At 46.1% G+C, this 22391-nt stretch overlaps 1 protein-coding gene across 1 annotated transcript in view; it reads right to left on the reverse strand.

The window, feature by feature from the left end:
* CACNA1A (calcium voltage-gated channel subunit alpha1 A) overlaps positions 1–22391 on the reverse strand; it is a 1120700-nt gene that overhangs the window by 643325 nt on the left and 454984 nt on the right. Inside the window, exon 15 of the mRNA XM_078685323.1 lies at positions 9751–9823. Coding sequence (XP_078541449.1) covers positions 9751–9823 — 73 coding nt within the window. The remainder of the gene's footprint in view (positions 1–9750; positions 9824–22391) is intronic.

Here is a 22391-nt window from a genome sequence, read left to right on the forward strand (position 1 = left end):
GTGCTCCCCCTACCCCCCAACACCCTGGGGGCTCACAACGGGCCCTCAAAAACAAAAGACCACATGCTTTTCCACGTGGAAAAGCATGTTTCTGCCTGCATCGTAATATGGCTGGCGGTGTCTTGCAGACACCGCCACCATATTTGCGTACACCCACCGCGGATCAGCGGCGGACGGACTTGCCGTCCGCCGCTGATCCCAACGCCATCGTAATGTGGCGGTTGGTGTTTTCCCTCACCAAGGCGGTGAATCCGCATCCTCCAGCCGGCGGTGGCTTCCGCCGGCCCGGAGGATGCGGATTCACCGCAATCCTAATCGGCCCCTATGTGCAGAGTTTCTGCCTCCACAATACCTATACATTACGTGTGCATAGGCCTCCACCCCGACTGTAGAGTCTCTGCACATGTAAGTATATGGTTTCGTACTAAATGCGGGACGCACTAGTGGACAAAGGAGCTGACTTACTACAAAAGAGAAAGGGAGTAGGGAGGACTACAAGGGTTTCAGGGAAGGTAAGAGAAGGGTGTAGGGAGGGACGACACCCACCCACACGAGATTAAGACAATTGTTTTACATAGGGATAGGAGATATGTGAATTACACTTTTGTAGTAAATTAAACCCTCAGACTGTGAATACTGAAGAGTAGTAAACTTACTCTAAACTGTAAATTACTCAAAGGTGTAAGTTACCTTTGTGAATCAGACCCAGAGTTCCCACTCATACCTACAGCATGAACACCTCTTAGCTGCTGGGCAAGCTCTATGCTGCTCTCATTCACGTATGAGCTCATTCTGAAAGGTGGCCAAAGGATTCACTTTATGGCAGTAAAAGGGCAGCACCAGTGGCAAACTGAGTGGCTGTTCATTGGAGCCCCCTCATTGAGAACGATGTTTTTTTTAAACGGTGTCCTGGGACCTTGGGATATTGCTCAGAGATTCCTGGCCCCTGCGTGTAGTTTAGAGCCCGTAGAACTGTGCTGCCCAATTCCTGCGCTGCTCTGCCCACTCTCTCATTCTGTTCTCGGTCATGTCATACACATTCTTTATTTCTGTGCTCTTCCATATTCCAACCATGCCCCTAATCTGGTTCTCTGCTGTCTATCTTAGGTCCGAACCCTTCCAATGTTTGTGATGCCAAAATGTGTGCTCTGCCCTAGCAACCTCATGTTTATATATTAAACTCTCTGACCCTCATGCGGTGCTGTTGTGTGCTTTGCCTTGACCTACATATACACCAGTCCTGGTTGCCCTGAAAGGCCCTCCTACTGTGCTGTTTCTTGCCCTCCCAATCCTTTCTTTTTACGATCAGCCATGCCCTTATTCTGTGCAGCTCTGCCTACACCTTCAGTTTGTGCGGCCTGCTAATCGTTCATTCTGCGTTCCATTCTGAGCTGCACATGCCCTGATTCTGTGCTGTCTTGTGCATACATCCATTCTGTACTCTGTCCTTGCGTCACTCTACCTTCAACTATTTACACTTTCACTCTGTGCCCTCCTGATTCCCTCTTTCTGAGCTGCCATCCATATAAATCCATTCTGTGCTCCCTCGTGTCCTCCTCATGCCCCCAATCTGTGCTCCTCTCTGTCCAATATATCATTCTGTGCTGCCCTGTCCACGACATCATTATGTGCTGCCCTGTCCATTAGATCATTCTGTGCTGCATTGTCCATGATATCATTCTGTGCTTCCATGACATCATTCTGTGCTGCCCTCTCCATGACATCATTCTGTGCTGCCATGTCAATTATATCATTCTGTGCTGACCTTTCCACGACATCATTCTGTACGCTGCCCTGCTCTTGGGATGGAATTGTACCCCTGCCAGTCATGTGTGCCTCACGGGTGGCTGGCTACCCTTCTGCGACTGACCTTTGTCCCCTTGGCGGCAACACCGGCATCATTGTGCACGCTTCCAGATAAGCCATCTGACTTAACCTCCTTTTCAGACTGCCTTGCAAAGTAAAGTTACTGTGTCCCATTGCTCTGGATAACCTGTGGTTTCCATCTTCCACCCTTTGGGACTCTCCCTGTATATACTCCATGCCCACTGATTCTAGCGGCTTTTGAAAGTGCATGTTCAGAGTGCACCATAAGTTGAGTTCAGATCCTGTGGCTCGAATTGTGGTTCAGCTCTAATGCTTACATTAATTAATAGCCATGATGATGAGCCGTATACTGTGTTGGGTCGCAACACCTTTGACTTTTCCCTTCTTAACCGAAATGTATGTATATTCATAATAGTTTCTCAATCAGACAACATTCATATTAAAATTGAGTTGCGGACACCTGACAGGTATTCACAACTCAATTTTAAGTTGGGAAGAGTATAGTTCACCTCCCTTACATTACGGGGCTTTTAAATGTTAGATAGATATCAGTTTCATTGATAAACCTCACGCTTTTATTTTTCACATTAATCAGAGTTAGGTCATGTTCTTTTCTGTCAGGAAAGTGCAGATGATGACAGGGTGAGCCAACTGGCCAGTACCTACCAGTTGCTCCATGGGTGTTGCTTATGTGAGGCACTTTCTGACCCAGCTCACATTTTTCTTAGGTCTCGCCTACACAGCGCACATGCGTTGCATAGGAGGGAACCTTTTGCAATCGATCAGCACTTTGCCTAAAAGCGTGCACGTTTAGCAATGTTTTCTATTGCAACGGGTGCACGTTTGGTGTTTTCCTTGCGGGAGCGAGCATCGGCGCCATCTGTAATTATCGTGAAAACAGATGGTACCCCTGCTCACTCCCGCAAGGGTAATGCTATGCGAGTCTAGCCCACGTTTGAACCTGAGCCCTCTTCTGCTGCAGCTGGGACGCATGCGCAGCTTGTCTTCACAACCCATTTTAAATTCAGAGAGGCACACTAAGTGAAAGACAGCTATCACTACTCAGAACGTACAAAATCATCAGTCACAGGCTCAATAAAAAAACTTTATATCACACAAGGGACGTTTCCGCAAGGCTGAGACACCACTGCACAAAATTAGGGTCAGTCATCAATGGAAAAAAGCATTAATCTAAATTATATAGCAAGTTGTTTAAACTGCCAATGGCAAGAAACTCTCCATCACATCTCTTGAGAAAAAGTAGTTAAAATGCCATATGTAATGTCAAATACGGGGAAACTCAACAAAAAAATGTTTATCAGCAGCATTTGATTAACTGTATTTTGCTTTCTGGGAATCTGCCTCATTCTGCAGCTTTTCCAGGCTTCAGCGAACCGGCCATTGTCGGTCTTCTCCCATAGGGTCCATTAGTCAATACTTTTCAGCACATTTCTCGCAGTGTGGACCTCGCCAGTGAGCGCTATTTCCCATTTGTGTTTTCAATCACTTTAGAGTTTCTGGTAAGTACCAGCAGAGCAGCGGACTCCACCAGAGCATCAGATACACTGACAGAAGGCATTAATGCTCATTGCCAACTTTTGGCACTGAATTTAATGCGGATTTAGGGTTCCGTTTGTTTACAGCCAGCAGCTCTACGGCCACGCCTCACAGGGATACTCAGCTTTGCAAACCTTCATCTTTTAACCTCTTTACCCATCAAGTTTTACAATTTGCACCATCACAATTTTAAACACTGTAAAGTGCTCTGATACCCACAAGGGTCACGTTCGCGCTACATAAAACATTATAAATAAATACATTTATAATGATACCAATTCATATTTGGTTTAACAATTCTTTTTGGACATAAGGGTCTCATTAAAATCAGGATGCTCGGATAACAGATCACAAAACTGCCAGTTATATGCATTTTCCTGATGGGTGCGCTCTTATTTCTTTGCTATATTTACATGAAGTACGCGCTGCTGTGTTAAGGCCACAGGATACCCTCTGTTTTGCTTTTCTGTTGAAGATGCTCTGAACATCCACTTCCACTCGGAGAAGGGCCAGAAGTCAGTACATAAGCACTTCACTGTGGGTGGTAGTTCTAGTGCTGGAAAACTGCTGCATGGCTATACACTTAAAAGGTCTCAAAGGCGAGACCTATTGGCTATGCCAATGCTTGTTTTACTTTGTTAGCCTGTCCTGAGACAATAGACTGGTGGGCTCCCGACTTGGTGTGGGTTGGTTGATTTTATAAATTTGAATAGCACAAATGGGTGGGCATGAATAGATAGCCAGTGTTGCCTTGCTGAAGAAATACGATGAGATGCTCATTGATTGTTTTAATTGAATATATGTGTTAACATATAACCAGGCCTTTGTTTTTGGAGTTTATGAGCGGAGGACGTCCTGGTTTTCTTTTCCTCTTATGCTCCTCTTTGTGAGATGATTAAAATATCCTACTCAGATTCAGCAGTGTGGAAGCACAGCAGATACTGAGACCACATTCAGTTGCTTAGAAACACTGATTACCTCGTTTCACCGCCAGACCCCGGATATTCCAATGTGTGGGTGCAACTTTATTTGCCCAAGGGGAGCGAAACAACTGCTACCCTGTAGGAATAGTTTGGCAGCATGGAGACTTTCTGAATTCACATGCTGTGCATTATTTTAACATCTAGTGCCATCTACGACATTGTCTATGTTCTTCCTCTTATTTTTTTGAGTGAGTGTCGTTGTCCACCATTTGATGCTATGTCCCGTCTCGATGACGTCAAACATATACCCATGATTCTCTATTGCCTGGTTACCATCTTAAGGTTCTTTTTATCCAGTATCCTTCTGCCTGTAGCTACCTTTGTGTTTGGTTAATTCTGTTGCAAATCTCAGCACTCATATTCTGGCTGCAGTTGGAGAGTCGCAGGTGAATTCAGAAAGTGTTTAAGCTGCAAAACTACTCCAACAGGTAAGTAACCAATTCATTTTACATCATGAATCTTTCTAGATTCACATGAGATGCATAAATTATATAGCGGTGTGATCACATCTTGCAGGAGATTGGGTAGAGAACGAATTTGTGTTTGCAAACAGGTGTTTAAGAACCATTTTGTAAAATACACAAGATGATGGACGTAATGTTGCACAATGGCAAAACATTCACCCCCAGTCACAGATCTGGGTTTAATCCACCGTTATTTAGCTCACCAAGCCACCCCAGTTCAGACATGGCCATATGCAAATCAGTCTTGACCCTGTGCCTCATGGGAACAGTCCAGCCCGAACTGCCAAGCCATGTCTTTCCTGGACCGGAATCAAGCATCCTAGGACCGGTTTCTGTCTATCAGCCGTCTTCAGCCAGGATATCTTGACTCCAGTGGCCTAGTGAGCAAGGGACCCACGTCTGGGCATACCCTTCCCACATAGGGTGAACAGCAAAATACACAAGATGATGGACGTAATGTTGCACAATGGCAAAACATTCACCCCCAGTCACAGATCTGGGTTTAATCCATCGTTATTTAGCTCACCAAGCCACCCCAGTTCAGACATGGCCATATGCAAATCAGTCTTGACCCTGTGCCTCATGGGAACAGTCCAGCCCGAACTGCCAAGCCATGTCTTTCCTGGACCGGAATCAAGCATCCTAGGACCGGTTTCTGGCTATCAGCCGTCTTCAGCCAGGATAGCTTGACTCCATTGGCCTAGTGAGCAAGGGACCCACGTCTGGGCATACCCTTCCCACATATGCTTGTTTCCAGTCCAGTGAGGACCTGGCTTGGCAGTTCGGGCAGGACTGTTCCCATGGGGCACAGGGTCAAGACTGATTTGCATATGGCTGGGTTCAAACTGCAATGGCATGGTGAGCCAAAAAACGATGGATTTAGGCCCAGATCTCTGTACTGGAGTGAATGTATGACATTGTTCTGCATTCTGTCCATCACCTGTTGTTTTGTAAGAACCATTTTGTCCCACTAGTGCTTCCAAGCTTTCTTGAATGTTGACACAGTAATGCTCGGTAAAGGTTGGTACGGAGTGCCATGTAGCAGCCATGTAGATGTCATTGATCGAGACATTAGCTATGAAGGTGAGAGCTGCCCCTTTCTTCCTTGTGGAGTGTGCTCTTGGTCTCTCCTCCAGTCTCACTCCTACTGCTGTGTGGCATTTTTTCAGTGCCCGAAATATTCACCTTGCTATTGTTTCCTTTGTCACTGGTGATCCCTTGGTTGTTAAAACAAATTTAAGGAAGAGATGGTTGATCTTCCTAATTGCTTTTGTTTCCTGTATGGACATTGCAGCCCTTCTAATGCCCAGCATGTGCTGGGGCGCATTCTGCACGTGACTTTGGTTGCTGGAAGAAACCTGACAGTTGTATTGCTTTTTGACATGGAAATGTGATACCACCTTGGGAAAGAAGTTATGGTTAGTTATGATTCCTTTGCTGTTCTTGTGGATTTGGATTTATGACTCTTGTACTGTTACTGCCTGTATTCGGCTTACTCTGTGTAGAGATATTCTGGCTACCAGGAAGGCAGATTTAAAGGTGAGGAACTCCAACCCAGCCCTGTGCATGGGTTCAAAGGGTGGCTTCATATATTGCGTATTTGACAGATTGAGGTTCGATGTAGGTGCTGGTGCCGCTTGGGCGGTGCTAGCCTTTTTACTCTCTCTAGGAAATTTTGACCTCTGGTGCCTTCATCCGGTTGGAACATCAGATATTTTAGGACTGTGGCATCCTTTGCTTGTGTTTGAGGGCAACTTTCTTTAGTGCATCATTTTCTAAATGTGTTACTTTTTTGGAGTAACACCTTTGGAGTAACACATTCTGGACCAACATTGTTGGCATCTTACTTCTTTCAAGACTTCCATGTTTCTTTAGGGTAGTTGGAGATGCCCATGTTCTATGTCCGCAGAAGCCCTCCTGCTAATTTGAATATATTTGTTTCCGAGTGGAACACTTTGCCCCCCCCGCATGGTCAGAGTGCACAGTCAGTCAGTCAGTCATAAAACTTTTATTCGGTTACCATAATTTTTTGTAGCCATAAAAAGTACATATAACATATAAATAATACAATGTGGAACAATAAAAAAAAGAAAAAAAAAAAACAACAGCCGGAAGAATAGATACATCAAAGGATAAAAATTTAAAAGAAAAGATGTTACATGAGATATTCTGACAAAGTAAAATTCATTGACACACTCTGGGGTATTAAGATAGTGGAGATTGCATTAATCAGAGGTTACATCGATATATGATACATGATTTTAAAAAGCTGGCTACACACTTTGCTAAGTATTCAGTTTCCAAGTATTGCAACGCCAGGTAAGCCGGGCGGCAAGTTCTCAGTCCCATTTTTCGCAGCAGTGGAATAATCCAGCACTTGCGGGGAAACTCATAGCACAGTCATGTTGGTAGTTGGTAGCAGCATGGCATTTCCCAGTGCCAGTTCAGCTCGGTTGGAGAAACATGATTGTCTGGCCCTTTGTGGTGCATAGAGGATGAGGGTCATGGTTGCTTGTTTGTGTATCTCTATTACCAGAAGGATCAAAGGATCAAAGGGATCTGTGGAAAAGTGTATACCAGTTTCCCTGACCATTCTATCGATAGGACTTTCCACTATGACTGGTCGTTCAGAAACCTGGCCGAGAAGTCTTGGCATTTTTCATTTTCTTGTGTGGTGAACAGATCTATGAGTGGGGTTACCCATCATTTGAAAATCTTGTGCAGTATCTGAAAGCTTAGCACCTACTCGTGTAGGGTGTTGCTTTGCTTGCTTAGTCTGTCTGCCTCTATGTTCTTCACTCCTGGTAGGTGGGTTGCCACTATAATTATGTTCCTCTGTATCACCCATGTCCATATATCCTGGGCAAGGCTAGATTGAGTGTGAGATTTTGCCCACTACTGCCCCATGCTTGATGAGGCAGAACGTGGTAGCAGTGTGATCCATTTCTATTTGTACACCTTGCTTTTGGCTTGTGGATGGAAAGCCTTGAGGGATAGAATCACTATCTTGAGTTACAGGTTGTTCATGTTATGTCATGTTATATGTATTTGTAAAGTGCACTATCAACCGCAAGAGCGTCCCAGCACTGAGCAGGTGTCTGTGCCTAACACTGCCTATGGTAGGTTGGTTATTTGAAAAGGCAGGTCTTCAACTTCTTGTGGAATTAGAGAGGAGGCTCCAGTGTAAAGTGGGAGGCCTTTCCATGCTTTAGGAGCGATATAAAAGAACACCTGTCCTTCTGATCAGTTTTGTGAAAAATTGGGATGTATGCAAGTAGGAGTCCTGCAGAGCAGAGTTGTCTGGGAGGTTGATGAAAGGAGATGCAACTGTTCAGGTAGGTGGGGCCTAAGGTGTGTAGTGCCTTGGATGTGTGAGGAGTTTGAAATAACTGTGTTTCTCTATTGGGAGTCAGTGAAGCTCCCTGAGGTGTGGTGTGATGTGAGTTCTGTGTGGGAGTTTAGGGATGAGTTTGGCTGCCAAGTTCTAGATTATTTGTAGTCTTCTAGGGAATTGCTTAATGATTTCGGTGTACAGGGTATTCCTGCAGTCCAATGTGACGGTGACTAGGGTGCGAGTGGCAGTTTCTATAGTGTTGAGTTGAGTAGAAATACCTTTATTGTTCCCCGTTTTTTGCTTTTTATATGTGTGCTGAAATCTGCAGCACACATTGAAAGAGCAAAACACCTTTAATGATTGTTTATGTGCAAGATAAATAATGGTGATTTGCTACTTCTATGAACATAAACAATCAATCCCTGCAACACAGGCACCCTTGCACAATGGTATCTAGGCCAGCGCAAGGGAAAACACAGGGGTGCGCCGAATTGTTGTATTTTTAAAATGATGCAGCGTGACATCACAACATTTGCCGCTGTGTTGAGCATTTTCCTTGTAGATATGGCCCTAAATCTTGAATTCCCAGAGTTTCTGACAAAATTGAAAAAGGTTAAGAGGGTTAACCAACATTGTAGCCGGGATACACATGCTAATGCCCCCTTTTGTCAAAGTTTACAGGTGGGTGTTTAGTTCTGATTAAAACCCGGTGGAAGTCTGCCTTTGTAAGATGCTTTGTTAATCGTCGCTAGGGAATCCTGTTTTACATTGCACTTTACCCTTATATGCCACTTGTATTTTCATGTGTAGGACTTACCTCTGAGTAGAATAAAGGCTTTTGGAGTGCGCTCTAGACCGCTCTGCCTTACCATCATGAGTGCGAAGTGCTAAACAAGAATTATTGATGCCCAGTTTTGAGAATAATAGTCAAGTAAGTAAAGTGGGACTTAGGACACCAAAGTTGAAGGGCTCTAACTGACATAAATTGAGCTTAGTATCCTATTATTCCCCTGGGCCCCTTGTATCAGTCCCTGCACCTGCCCATCCCTTCCCTCTCTGCTATGCCCTAGGATGCACATGCCTTCATTATGTGGTAATCTTCCAATGCCCCAAGTGTCTGCTGCAATAGCTATGCTGCAGTTATGAACACTATCCTGCCCTGTCCATCCTCAAATTCTGTTGTCTGCCCTTCTGTATCCTCAAACTACTCTTTCAGTCCTTCTCCCCGTTGTATAGAGCTCTGCATACTGTTTCATTCGATGTTCTGCCCATGCTCTCATTCTATGCTGCTTTGCACAGCCTTTCATTCTTTGGTATGCCATTTCTTACCCCATATCTCATTCTGTCCTCTGCCAAGCTCTGCCGTTGCCATCATTTAGTGCTCTGCTTGATTTTATCTGTGCCCTCTTTTTGTGATACACCCCATCTGGCTCATGGCCTGGTTCTGTGCTGCACTGATACTGCCCAATTCTACACTCTGCCTTGTCCAGCCCATTCTTTTCTTCCTTGCTGTGCATTGCCCACGTCTTCATCGCCGCATCTGTAGGATTATCCGAGCTGAATCAGAGGCACCGAGTCACCTTACCTGGAAAACAGTCATTATTGCTGCTGGGAAGGTGTCAAAGTTCGTGGGAGGAGTTCCATCATCAAAATTGAACCTACAAATACAAAAGACAGGCAAGAGTCAGAGATGCACCACACCCAAACTGTCCCTTTTCCATATGTGTACCTTTTAGAGTTCCCCCTGTCGGCAAGTTCTTGTGCACAACCAAACTATCAACAAGAGAGAAGGGTTCGGCTTTGTCCCTTACTATTTGTTTCTTTTCTCTTATGTGAGTGGAAGGATCTATGTCAGCTCAAATGAATACAACGAGTCCATCAACCTGAGCTGTGCTAACACTATTAATTACAGTGCCCCTCTGCAAGAAACTAGGCACCAGAAGTTGTTTGGTTGCCTTTAGAATTCTGAGAACAAGGACTAGTGAATTCCATGTATTTGGTGTGGCAAATTGTCTTATGGCCCTCTGGATTAGGCGTACCAAGTGCCAATAAAATGATGCGAATGAGGGGTTGATGTCACTAAATACAGCGTATGGTATCTACTGATGGGGTCACTGGCTTTGTATTTGTATCCCCAAAGCCAACTTGGACTTAATGCTTTTATATGTCATGGTAAGATCAATTTAGCAGATCATTAATTCTTAGATTGCTGCTTTTAGTCTGTAGGAAGATTTGATTTTTTTATCTTTAATATTAATGCTATTATCCGTTGGTACATGTTAACTTCTGTATTTCCCTCTCTTTCAACAGCTGGTTAGTTTTTATTATGTATTTAGCGGCGCTGATATTATTAGATCTCAGCGCCGCCTTTGACACGGTCTCCCACAGCATCCTATTGCACCGGCTCGAGGAGATTGGCGTCGGGGGCCAGGCTCTGCAATGGTTCCGCTCCTTCCTCGACAGTCGTTCCTTCTGTGTGGCCATCCCTCCCTTCAAGTCCAATTTCCAGCCGCTGGCCATGGGGGTTCCGCAGGGATCCTCGCTGAGTCCCACGTTATTCAATCTGTACGTGAGACCGCTGGCTGAGGTCGCTAGGCAGTGGGGCCTGACCTTGGTCTCATATGCCGATGACACGCAGCTGGCGGTTACTCCCAGCGGGGATGCGGAACAAGATGCCCCCAGGTTCCAGAATGGACTGAAGGCGGTGGCCAGCTGGTTGACAGGGAACTGTCTCCAGCTTAATGCCACCAAGACAGAGGTTATGATTGTCGGAAAGAGAGTGGAATTATGGGGTGACCAATGGTGGCCGGCAGAGTTGGAACCAACTCCATCTCCGGTATCGGAACTGAAAAATCTGGGAGTTTGGCTGGATGCTGGTCTTACCTTTGTGGGCCACACTAAGAAAACAGCAGCGTGCTGTTTTGGCCTCCTTAGGGGTTTAAGACCTGTCCTTAAATTTTTTGATGCCCCAACCAGGCAGCTGGTAATCCATGCCACTGTCACCTCTCGCCTGGATTATGCCAGCTCTCTCCTGGTGGGGGCTAACCTGACAGAAATTACCCGCTTACAACGGGTACAAAATGCTGCGGCTAGAGCGATTGTTGGCCTGCCCAGATTTTGTCCTGTGTCAAGTGTCCTCCGCTCCCTGCACTGGCTTCCAGTGAGGAAGCGAATCCATTTTAAGGTCCTTTGTTTGACCTTTAAAATTCTGAAAGGTATAGGCCCCCAAATCATGTCTAGCTTCCTGTCCTTTTACGTACCTACACGCACCCTCCGTTCTCAAGGCCAGGCTCTTGTTGTGGTCCCTAGATTCAGGCACTGCCGGGCGGGTGGACGCTCTTTTAGTGTTAAAGCTGCAACCATCTGGAATTCCCTTCCGGTTGAAATCCGCCTGCTGGAGGACCTTATGCTTTTCCGGAAAGCTATTAAAACTTTCTTGTTTTAGTCTGTCTTCCTAGTGGTCTTCCCTGTTTAGTTCCTGTTATGTTATGTCCTACCTTGTCACTGCGCCAGGACGCTCCTTCGCTGGAGCAGCTGTGCGCATAACAAATATCGATAACATAACATAACATATTTTGTATCTAGTTTTTATTTTTTCTGTGCTTTGATCTTTTTACTCAAAATAAAGTATTTGTATGTATGTATTATTTACAGTGCTTAGAAATGGCAACACTACAGTATTAAGTGCTATAAATAAGAAACAATGTATTATTATATAGGGAATTAAGTATTCCCTGACGTATGGTATAAGGATATTGCAAGTCACTGAAAAGTTCTGTGACCATATAGAGGAATGAGGCCAAAGGCATAGTTCTTTTATAAGATTATGTAAATCCATGTTGATTTGCAATATCCTTGTAACGTATGGTCGAGGGTACTTTAATCCTTATATGAATAAATGATTGCCGTTTGCTGAGCGCAAACACCTGCTTCCTAAGAAGCGTCCTGTGATTACCCACAAATGACTCAACCTCATCCAGTGGCTATCTAAAGACCTTTTTAAAAATAGTCTTCAGAGGCAGACTTTCTCAAAGCTACCACAAGCTCTTCCTAGAGCTTTCACACAAGGAAAGAGAACAGAAGGGGCGACCGCCTCTTCTGGGTCTGCGAATCCTGGGGATAAATAAAGGCCCTGACTGCCCAATCGTAAAGATCTTGAAGGCACATATTTTCTGATCCTGTCAATCAGGTAGGCAGGGCTCTTATTATGGACAGCTCTGAAAGTGATGTGTAAAGCCTTGAAATAGGCAGATTAAAGAATCTATCTTGCAGTCACATTCTGGACCATCTCTTGCTTGTAAACAAGATCAGCCAGGAACCCTGTATAGAAATAGTTTGCATAATATAATCTAGAAGTCACCAGTGGGACTGGAATTTTAGGGTCTTCTTTAAGGGTTTTAGTAGTGCAAAATAGGAGGCTGTGATGGCCTGGATCTGAGGTTTAAAGGAAAGCTCCTGGTAAAATATTGCCAGTTTATGGTTACACTAACACCCTTCCCACAAACATGAAGAATGAAAGTAGAATCTGTAGTGCAAAAGTAAACACACCAAAGAGAAGTTAGATATTTGTTGTAAAAAAAACTCAGGCAGCAAGCATTCTAACTTCAGAACTGAATTGTTTCAACTTTTTACAGTTGAGTAGTTCCGTTAATACTTTATTACAGGTGACCAGAGATGTCACAAGTGGCCTGTAACAAAGAAAATAGAAATAGTTTTTTATAAAGGACGTATGTATTACAATTATATTAAAGGTGATTTAACCAATAAATCACCATACAACCAATCCTTAATTTGTGAAGGAAGAAGTGACAGACCCAAAGTTTTGCTCAGAAGCCACAGCCGGCACTATTGAAGGCCTGGGTGCTGAATAACAAGGGTGCATAGCCTTGATTCCAACTCACAACTCTTGACTACACCACAATATACTCCCTGTCTCTTTATCACACACCAGCAAGTTCTTTTGTATACCTGCTGTCTCTCTTTGTAACTGTGTTTCCATCTTTCATGTCTTCCTCCTTACCCATTTTGTGTTTTTTTCTCCTCTAGCTGCGAATCTAACTCTGTTGAGGAAAAATAAATGCCGGTCCCCAAAACTGAGTGCTCACAGGCTCCACCTGCAACCACAGGCTCAAATTGAGCACTGCCCAGGGCCCTGATATGTAGTTATAGTTTTGACACACTATCCATTGAAAATGCATCATTTGGATTGCCAATTTGGCGCAGTTTGACAAATCTACACAAACTTCTACACACCCAGATAGAAAGGTGCTAAGCTTCAGACAGACCAGTGCAGGAGAAAACGAATTAAAGGGCGTGGGGGTTAATAAAAACTTGCATTTCTCATTTAAGCGTCTTTAAGAATTGCTACTCTCCCTACAGCAAAAATAGCTGAACTGACTTAAACCAAAAGAGGTATGAAAGTAGAGTGTTTTTTGATTTCGTGTAAATGCTTTCAGTAGTTTTTAATATATTAGCATTGGAAAAAAATGTTAAGTGGGCTTTAAAGAGTTTAAAATTTAGAAACGTCTTGGACATTTAAACTTGCAAGTTAGAATCCGTGTGAATCTGGATGAACAGCTCCTGTATTACAAGAACTTGGAGCTCAATATTGTGTCTAAAGAAGTTGACTATGACTAAGAAAGCAACCTTCCGACCAAGAGTTGCATGAGTGTAGCTGCTCGAAGGGCAGTCCAATGAGACGGGTAAGGATCACATTCAGGTTCCAAACAATAACAACGGCATTCTGGAGGTATTATATTTTTAAAACCCTCCTTAAAGATTTTTTTGATTGGGTCTTCGAAAAGTGATGAATGTTTCCTGTTCTGTAAATATGTTGCAACTTCAGTTAGGTGTAAGAATATACACGTGTAGGCAAAGCCGGTGTTGTATAAGTGTAGAATGTAGCAGACAATCTCTTAGAGGCAGTAAAAGGATCTCTACCGGTTTAGAGACACAGTAGTGCATGAATGTATTCTATTTAGCTGAGTAACAGGCGTGAGTAGTTGGTTTGCATGTCTCTTGCAGGATAAGCATGCGTTCCTCGGAACAGAGCTAAAGTTGTACTCCACACCAGGCAAATACTCTGCCAACAGGTGGCTAATGTTCCAAGCTGCCCAGTGGTAGATCTCCTGAGCCAATGTGCAGAGCTGGGGGAATATTTCTACCTGTTTATGAATGTAAAACATGGATATAATGTTGTTCATCTCTACGAGGACTGGCTTGTCCGAGTAGGTTTGAAGAAGGCTCTGTGGGTGAGATGGATAGGAATTCCAGGTAGAAGACGTGGTACACCTGGTACTGAGGGGTTAAGGTGCCCTATACGGTCATTTTGTGGAGATGACCATCCCACCCTACAAGGGATGTGTGGGTGGTGATGGTTGCTTGCGAACGGAAGTATAGAAAGGCCCTGCCAACAACAGATTGTTGCTGTTCCACCAAAGCAGAGTGATGAAGTCTGGTAGTTACTGTCACAAGATATTTCGCTTATGGTCTCTGCCTTGAGAGGCACTTCTGGAGTGGTCATAATGTGTAGTCTGGCGTATTAAATTATCGCTGCTACGCACTAGACCACCATCCTCAGCAGTTCTATTATGGTTCTTATAGTGAGGAGACGGTGTGCCTAACAAAGAAGCAGCAGGCGATGGAATGTCATCATCGTCTGTTCGTTGGTGCATACTTTCCCACTTACAGCAGTTACAACACAGCCCAGGAAGTGCCTGATCGACTGAGATTGAAGGTGCACATCTTTTTAATTTGTTGGTGAACCCTAGCCTGTCAAGTAGGCACACTGATGTTTGAGTGTGTGCTATGCACTTTCACTAACTGCTGCTCTTGATCAACCAGTCATCCAGGTATTGGAAGACAAATATGGCATTTTTGTGAAGGTGAGCTGCTACACCTGCTAGGCACTTTGTGAACAATCTTGGAGCTGCAATGACTCCAAAATGGTAACACTTTAACTAATAGTGTCATCCACTTACCATAAATCAAAAGTATTGGTGATGTTTTGGGTGAAGTGGGATGTAAAAATATGAATTGGGATGCAAAAATGAACAAGTTACTTACCTTTATTAGCACCTTATCTGGTAGAGACTCTATCTAGCTGCAGATTTCTTACATTAGATATCCCCAGGAATCAGACTGGATCTGGAATTGTTTTATGAGCAGTACCCCTGCATGCCAGAAGGTGGCGTTGTTCGGCTCCAAGTGGCATAGTTCGCACCAGAAGTGACATGCCCAGTGCCTATATCAGGGGACTAACGACCATGCTCAACAGTTTGGGATATCAAACTCTCTGAGCCCAGTCTGAAACCACAAGGATGACTTAGGCCCGGTAGTTCATGAGCTTCTTGAGAACTCAGGGTAGGAGTGGTATGGGCAGAAAGGTGTATAGGAGGCCTGAGCTCCACTTGAGATGAAAAGAGAATCCGAGCAAGAGCCGCCTTGGAAACTCTGGCGTGCAAACCGCTGACATTGCGCAGTCTCAGAGGTGACGAGCCGATCTAACCAAGGCTCTCCCTACTGTTGAAAGAGACCTTGCACCACCTCCGGATGGAGACACCATTTGTGAGCCACTAGGCATCTGTAGCTGAGTTTATCCATCCTGGCGTTCAGAGAGCCTGCCAGGTGTTGAACCACCCGGGATTTGCCCTGATGTTTCAGCCATGTCCAGAGGCGCAAGGTCTCTTGACATAGAGCCCACAAACCCACCCCACCCTGCTTATTGCAGTTCTACATGGCATGGTGTAGTACTTCAATAAACAAAAAATTGCTAGCCCCACATTTAACTCTTGTCTCCAATTTTAAGAGCAACAAACAAATCCTAGTCTTATGTTTGTTGGGTATTTTTTATTTTTACCCTTTTGAATTCATACTTTCATTTTTTGATTTTTTCAATTATCATGAATAAGAAAGAACACTAAACATTTAATACACATTTACACATATATACGAAACGATTTCACAATTTACAAATATACACGTTATATACAATCCTCATCTATATTTCACTACTTTGTTCAACAAATAATTACTCTTTGTGCGATGTTTTGTCAAGTAGTAGTAACTAAACATAAACAACAATAATGGACAAAGTCATGCTAAAAGAAAGATTGAATGAGACTTTAAACGATATTACGGGTAATGTGCCAAACTACACCAACAGCGCAGCACGACTACTTTTGGACCCTGTACCTATCAAAATCGAATGTGTCCTTGTGTAACGTAACTGGGTCTCATGTAAAGCGCTCCAATGTAAGATAACTGGTACTCATGTAAAGCACATTATTAAATGTCACTCACGAGTAAACGCACAGCCCACACACAAAGGTAAAAACGAAGTGCCAACAGTCATTATAAAACCCAACACCCATCCACCACCACCACCATGTCCACCACCACCACCACATCCACCACCACCACCACCGCAACGTCAACCACCACCACCATGTCCACCACCACCACGTCCACCACCACCACGTCCACCACCACCACCCCGTCCACCACCACCAACACGTTCACCACCACGCCCACCACCATGTCCACCACCACCACTATGTCCACCACCTTGCCCACCACCACATCCACCACCACCACTTCCACCTCCACCACCACGTCCACCACCACCATATCCACCACGTCCACCACCACCATGTCCACCACCACCATGTCCACCACCACCAGTACCACCACCATGTCCACCACCACGTCCACCACCACGTTCACCACCACCACCACCACCACCATGTCCACCACCACCACGTCCACCACCACCACCACATCCACAACCACCACCACGTCCACCACCAGCACCACCACCACGTCCACCACCACCACATCCACCACTACCACGCACACCACCACCACTACCACCACCATGTCCACCACCACATCCACCAACATCACCACCACGTCCACCACCGCATCCACCACCACCATGTCCACCACCACCACATCCACCACTACCATGTCCACCACCACCACGTCCACCACCACCACCACCACATCCACCACAACATCCACCATCACCATTGTGTGCACCACCACCACGTCCACCACCACCACGTCCTCCACCACCACCATGTCCACCATGTCCACCACCACCACGTCCACCACCACCACATTCACCACCACCATGTCCACCACATCCACCACCATGTCCACCACCACCATGTCCACTACCACCACCACCACCACGTCCACCACCACCACATCCACCACCACGTCCACCACCACCACCATGTCCACCACATCCACCATCACGTCCACCACCACCACGTCCACCACCACGTCCACCACCACATCCACCACCAGCACTAACTCCACATCCACCACCACCACCACGTCCACCACCACCACATCCACCCCCACCACGTCCACCACCACCACCATGTCCACCACCACTATGTCCACCACCACGTCCACCACCACAACGTCCACCACCACCACATCCACCACCATGTTCACCACCACCACCACCACCACATCCACCACCAGCACCAACTCCACGTCTACCACCACCACGTCCACCACCACCACCATGTCCACCACCACCACCACATCCACCACCACCGCAACGTCAACCACCACCATGTCCACCACCACCACGTCCACCACCACCACCACGTCCACCACCACCACCCCGTCCACCACCACCAACACGTTCACCACCACGCCCACCACCATGTCCACCACCACCACTATGTCCACCACCTTGCCCACCACCACATCCACCACCACCACTTCCACCTCCACCACCACGTCCACCACCACCATATCCACCACGTCCACCACCACCATGTCCACCACTACCATATCCATCACCCCCACCACCACGTCCACCACCACCACAGCCACCACCACCATGTCCACCACCACCAGTACCACCACCATGTCCACCACCACGTCCACCGCCACGTTCACCACCACCACCACCATGTCCACCACCACCACGTCCACCACCACCACCACATCCACAACCACCACCACGTCCACCACCAGCACCACCACCACGTCCACCACCACCACATCCACCACTACCACGCACACCACCACCACTACCACCACCATGTCCACCACCACATCCACCAACATCACCACCACGTCCACCACCGCATCCACCACCACCATGTCCACCACCACCACATCCACCACTACCATGTCCACCACCACCACGTCCACCACCACCACCACCACATCCACCACAACATCCACCATCACCATTGTGTGCACCACCACCACGTCCACCACCACCACGTCCTCCACCACCACCATGTCCACCATGTCCACCACCACCACGTCCACCACCACCACATTCACCACCACCATGTCCACCACATCCACCACCATGTCCACCACCACCATGTCCACTACCACCACCACCACCACGTCCACCACCACCACATCCACCACCACCACGTCCACCACCACCACCATGTCCACCACCACCACCACATCCACAACCACCATGTCCACCACCACATCCACCACCACGACGTCAACCACCACCACATCCACCACCACCACCACCACGTCCACCACCACCACATCCACCACCATGTTCACCACCATCACCATGTCCATCACCACCACCATCACGTCTACCACCACCACCACCACCCATGAAAGGTAAAGTGTCACTGGAGGACAGGGGCAATAGGAGTGTCAACCCTGGCTGTACATGGGACATTTAAGGATGCATTGGGTGCGACAAGATGGGAATAGGGGCTAGAGGTATTACACCAGAACCAGGATACATTTTGGAGAGGCGTAATGTCACAGGGGCTCCTGTAAAAGCACTCGCAACATCTCTACCTCACAGTGGCATACCTGCATGAGACACTCACTCAAAACAAGCATTGGCATAGCCAATAGGTCTCGCCTTTGGGACCTTATAAGTGTTTAGCCATGCAACACTTGATGTTGTTGCACCAAGGATATTGTGCTGGATAACTTAACACTCATAAGGTCCCAAAGGTGAGACCTATTGGCTATGACAACGCTGGTTCTATGTAGAGACCAGATATAGGATCCTGAGGTGGGAGTTAACTATGTAATGCGTGCATGGGTCTTCTCCCTCAAGGGGCATAAAGAGCTTACAATAAGGGCCCTGTGGGGGATAAGACATCCCATGGTCTGTGGGTCAGAAGGAGGAAACTGTGTAGGTAGAAGGGTGATGGTGGTAGAGGTGCAGTAGGTAAAGGTGGAAAGGGTGGGGAGCTGGTGTCTGAGTCCCTAACCCTCTTCAGTACTGGCTGTCTGGAGGGCTTCAGGTCTGGTTCATCGTCAAAGGCCAGGCTGCTTTCCTTCTGTATCTGAATGAGATATGGAACCAGGGCTTGGCAAGGATCTTGGCAGTGTCATGGTGGATGAACATTTTTTTCTGTTAAGCAATGAGAATCTGGCTCCTCTGTAGCATCTGATCTTGGCATGGAGGGGGGCTTTGACAGTGGTTTGATGCCAGTAGCAGTGCAGCTTTTGTTGTTGATTTCATCTCCGAGTGGGCCTTTTCAAGGCCTCATGGCTGACGCAGCATCATGGAATGACATGATTCAGCGCATTTGGTTTGGGTTTTTGTAGGAGTCAACTCAGTCCGTTAAGCATGGAAGGTACCTGTCGGAGAAGCTAAGCCAGAGAGTTTATGCCGTTTGTCGGCTTGACTCGGGGTTCAAAGCCCAACTCCCTCGGAAGCAGTGCTCTGCCTCTCTTGAAGGGCATTTTGGGGGTCATGGCTTCTGGGGCATTGAAAAGGAGTACAGCATTGTTCCGGGCTTTGGATATGGATTGGTGTCTGTTCCTGTACCTCTTCATCTTGTGTTTTGAAAGCCTTTGAGAATATGGACTCCAGACTCTCACCTCCTTGGGCTGCTACATTGGTGAGTGTAAAGACTCTTCCTTCTTGGTGCTGAGGAGGTCTTTTGCCCCAAAGATGACAGTTGTCTTGGAAGAAGCTTGCCTCTGCATTTTATGGTGAACCCACCACCATTCTCTCTGGTAGTGGAGGGCCTTTTGTGCAGCAGAAGACCTGGCAGGTGCCACTGTAGTTCTCCATGTGAGATGGGAAGAGGTACAGATTACAAACACTGTGCTAGTCTCTCCAGGGGTATATGGTGTGAATCTATGGCAGACTTGGAAAGGTCCATCCCCTTACTCTTGGTGCATTCTCCAAAATATTGTAGAGAAAGATTTAAGGTTTGCAGAGGGCGGGAGCCCAAGGGAACAGTGTGTCAAAGGCTAAGGGTCAGTGATCATCGGCTCTGACGGTGCAGTGATATTGTTCATGTGGGGATTAAAAGGTGAGTAGCTGGCACTGAGAAAAACCAGCGTCTGCACTGGAGCTCGAGTCTTGGTTCAGTGTGAAGTCACAACAGGTCTTGTGACTCCAGCTTCTTTGCAGAAAAAAGCCTATGTGTCCAAGTACCTCAGGGTAATAAAGCCCTGCACTGTTGTGCTTTAAATGTAAAAATGGGAATGCAATTCGAATTGTGGGAAGCTCTAGGGATGGACACAGGTAAAAGCTTGATAAGTGTAATAAAAGGAGAGATACATAACAAATTGATGTAAATCGGCATTTTACCCCAAACAAGATCCACTGCATGTTCCCTACTGCAAATCCTAATTCACAAGGGGTTGTAATCAGTGGGGAGATGTGATGCACAGCTGGTGGAGTGGCTGCAAAATTAAATCATTCTGAGTGGAAATTGAAGGAGTAGCTCAATGAATAGTGGGACACTCCTTACCAGATGAGTATCAGCTAACAATACAAGTTTGGGCGTTGGGAGAAAGAAGAAGCGTGGAGAAGCTGGAGAACAGGGCACTGAAGGATACAAAGCTAAACCATCAATTCCTACTGCCAGACTCAACTGCACTGCCACAGTGGGGCCATCCCCACAGGACCGCCTCCAGGTCATTAGGGGCAGACAGGTTATAAAAGGTCCGCCTGTGCAATATCAAACTCTCTGGCAACCATCAGTTGTTGTGACTTCTTCACTTTTCGCTGAGTTACTCACAGCCAATGTGAGAGAGAAACATTAGAAATCCAATGGAACATGGAACCCCCTGGAGGACTTTCTCTCAAGAGGCCTACCTGCAACTGATCTAGCACCCTGGCTATGAGCATTGAACTTATTTTCTTCATTGCTAGGTTCTCTTTTGGCTTCTTCCTTGGGTTGAAGTGAAGAATGGACCCTTTCTGAAACTGATGTTAGAAACAGTGCATTACCTAATAGAAGAAATTGTATGGATCCTCCCTTGGAGGGGGTGACAACATGTCGACGGAGAGGGAGGAAGGTTATGTTTCATTAAGGACATCCATGCCTGTTTAAGAATTGCTGGACTGGGAAACGTCAAGTTCCATGTAGAAGAGTTATAAGCTTACACTTCAAAACTGTCCTATACTCTATATAAAGTCTCAATAGAAATCAAGTTTAAAAACCAAATGACAACCCAGATGACACAATAGGTGACCTGAGGCTTGTTAGATAAGAAATGCGTTACTTACCTGTAACTGCAGTTATCCAGTATTAGTGTCTTTCATAGATTCACATGCCTGAATCATTCCCCGTCGTCGAGACGGGAGCCTCCGGTATATATAAAAGTAATGTCCTATAGACATACATAGAAAAGAATAGGCCTAAGGGTCTCACCTTAGTGTCCTATCCATGTCCTTATGTAAAAAGGACCAAAACAGAGTAGGCCCAAGGGTCCCACCTTGGTGGCCTATCTGTGTCCTTTTGTAAAAAGGACCAAAGTAAAGAGAACCAACCAATCAGCTACCACCTCCTTCTAGAACCTTCCTGTCAGGAGCCCAAGTCTCTCAGATTTTCGTACGCACCAAGCTAGTCAGGCGTAAACTTGTTAGAGAGAGATAGGTGAGTCCTTCCAGGGGAGGCGGGAGGGTGCATGTGAATCTATGAAAGACACTAATACTGGATAACTGCAGTTACAGGTAAGTAACGCATTTCTTATCCAGTATTTGGGTGTCTTTCATAGATTCACATGCCTGAATCAGAGTAGCAAGCAATACATTATGCACATTTTTGATGGAACATCATATATGAGTCTGAGATAATGCATATCATGCGACTGCAAACCACCAAAATTCATTGTCATGTAAATATTAGTAAAATAATGTGCATACCAGTAAAGGATGGAGGGATGTAGGAAGGCTCACCTCACTGGAATAGATGGCGAAGCACTGCTCGGCCCACTGCTGCATCCTTCATCAGC

This window comes from Lissotriton helveticus, chromosome 1_1, assembly GCF_964261635.1.
Source record: "Lissotriton helveticus chromosome 1_1, aLisHel1.1, whole genome shotgun sequence".
In the NCBI taxonomy this organism is placed as follows: domain Eukaryota; kingdom Metazoa; phylum Chordata; class Amphibia; order Caudata; family Salamandridae; genus Lissotriton; species Lissotriton helveticus.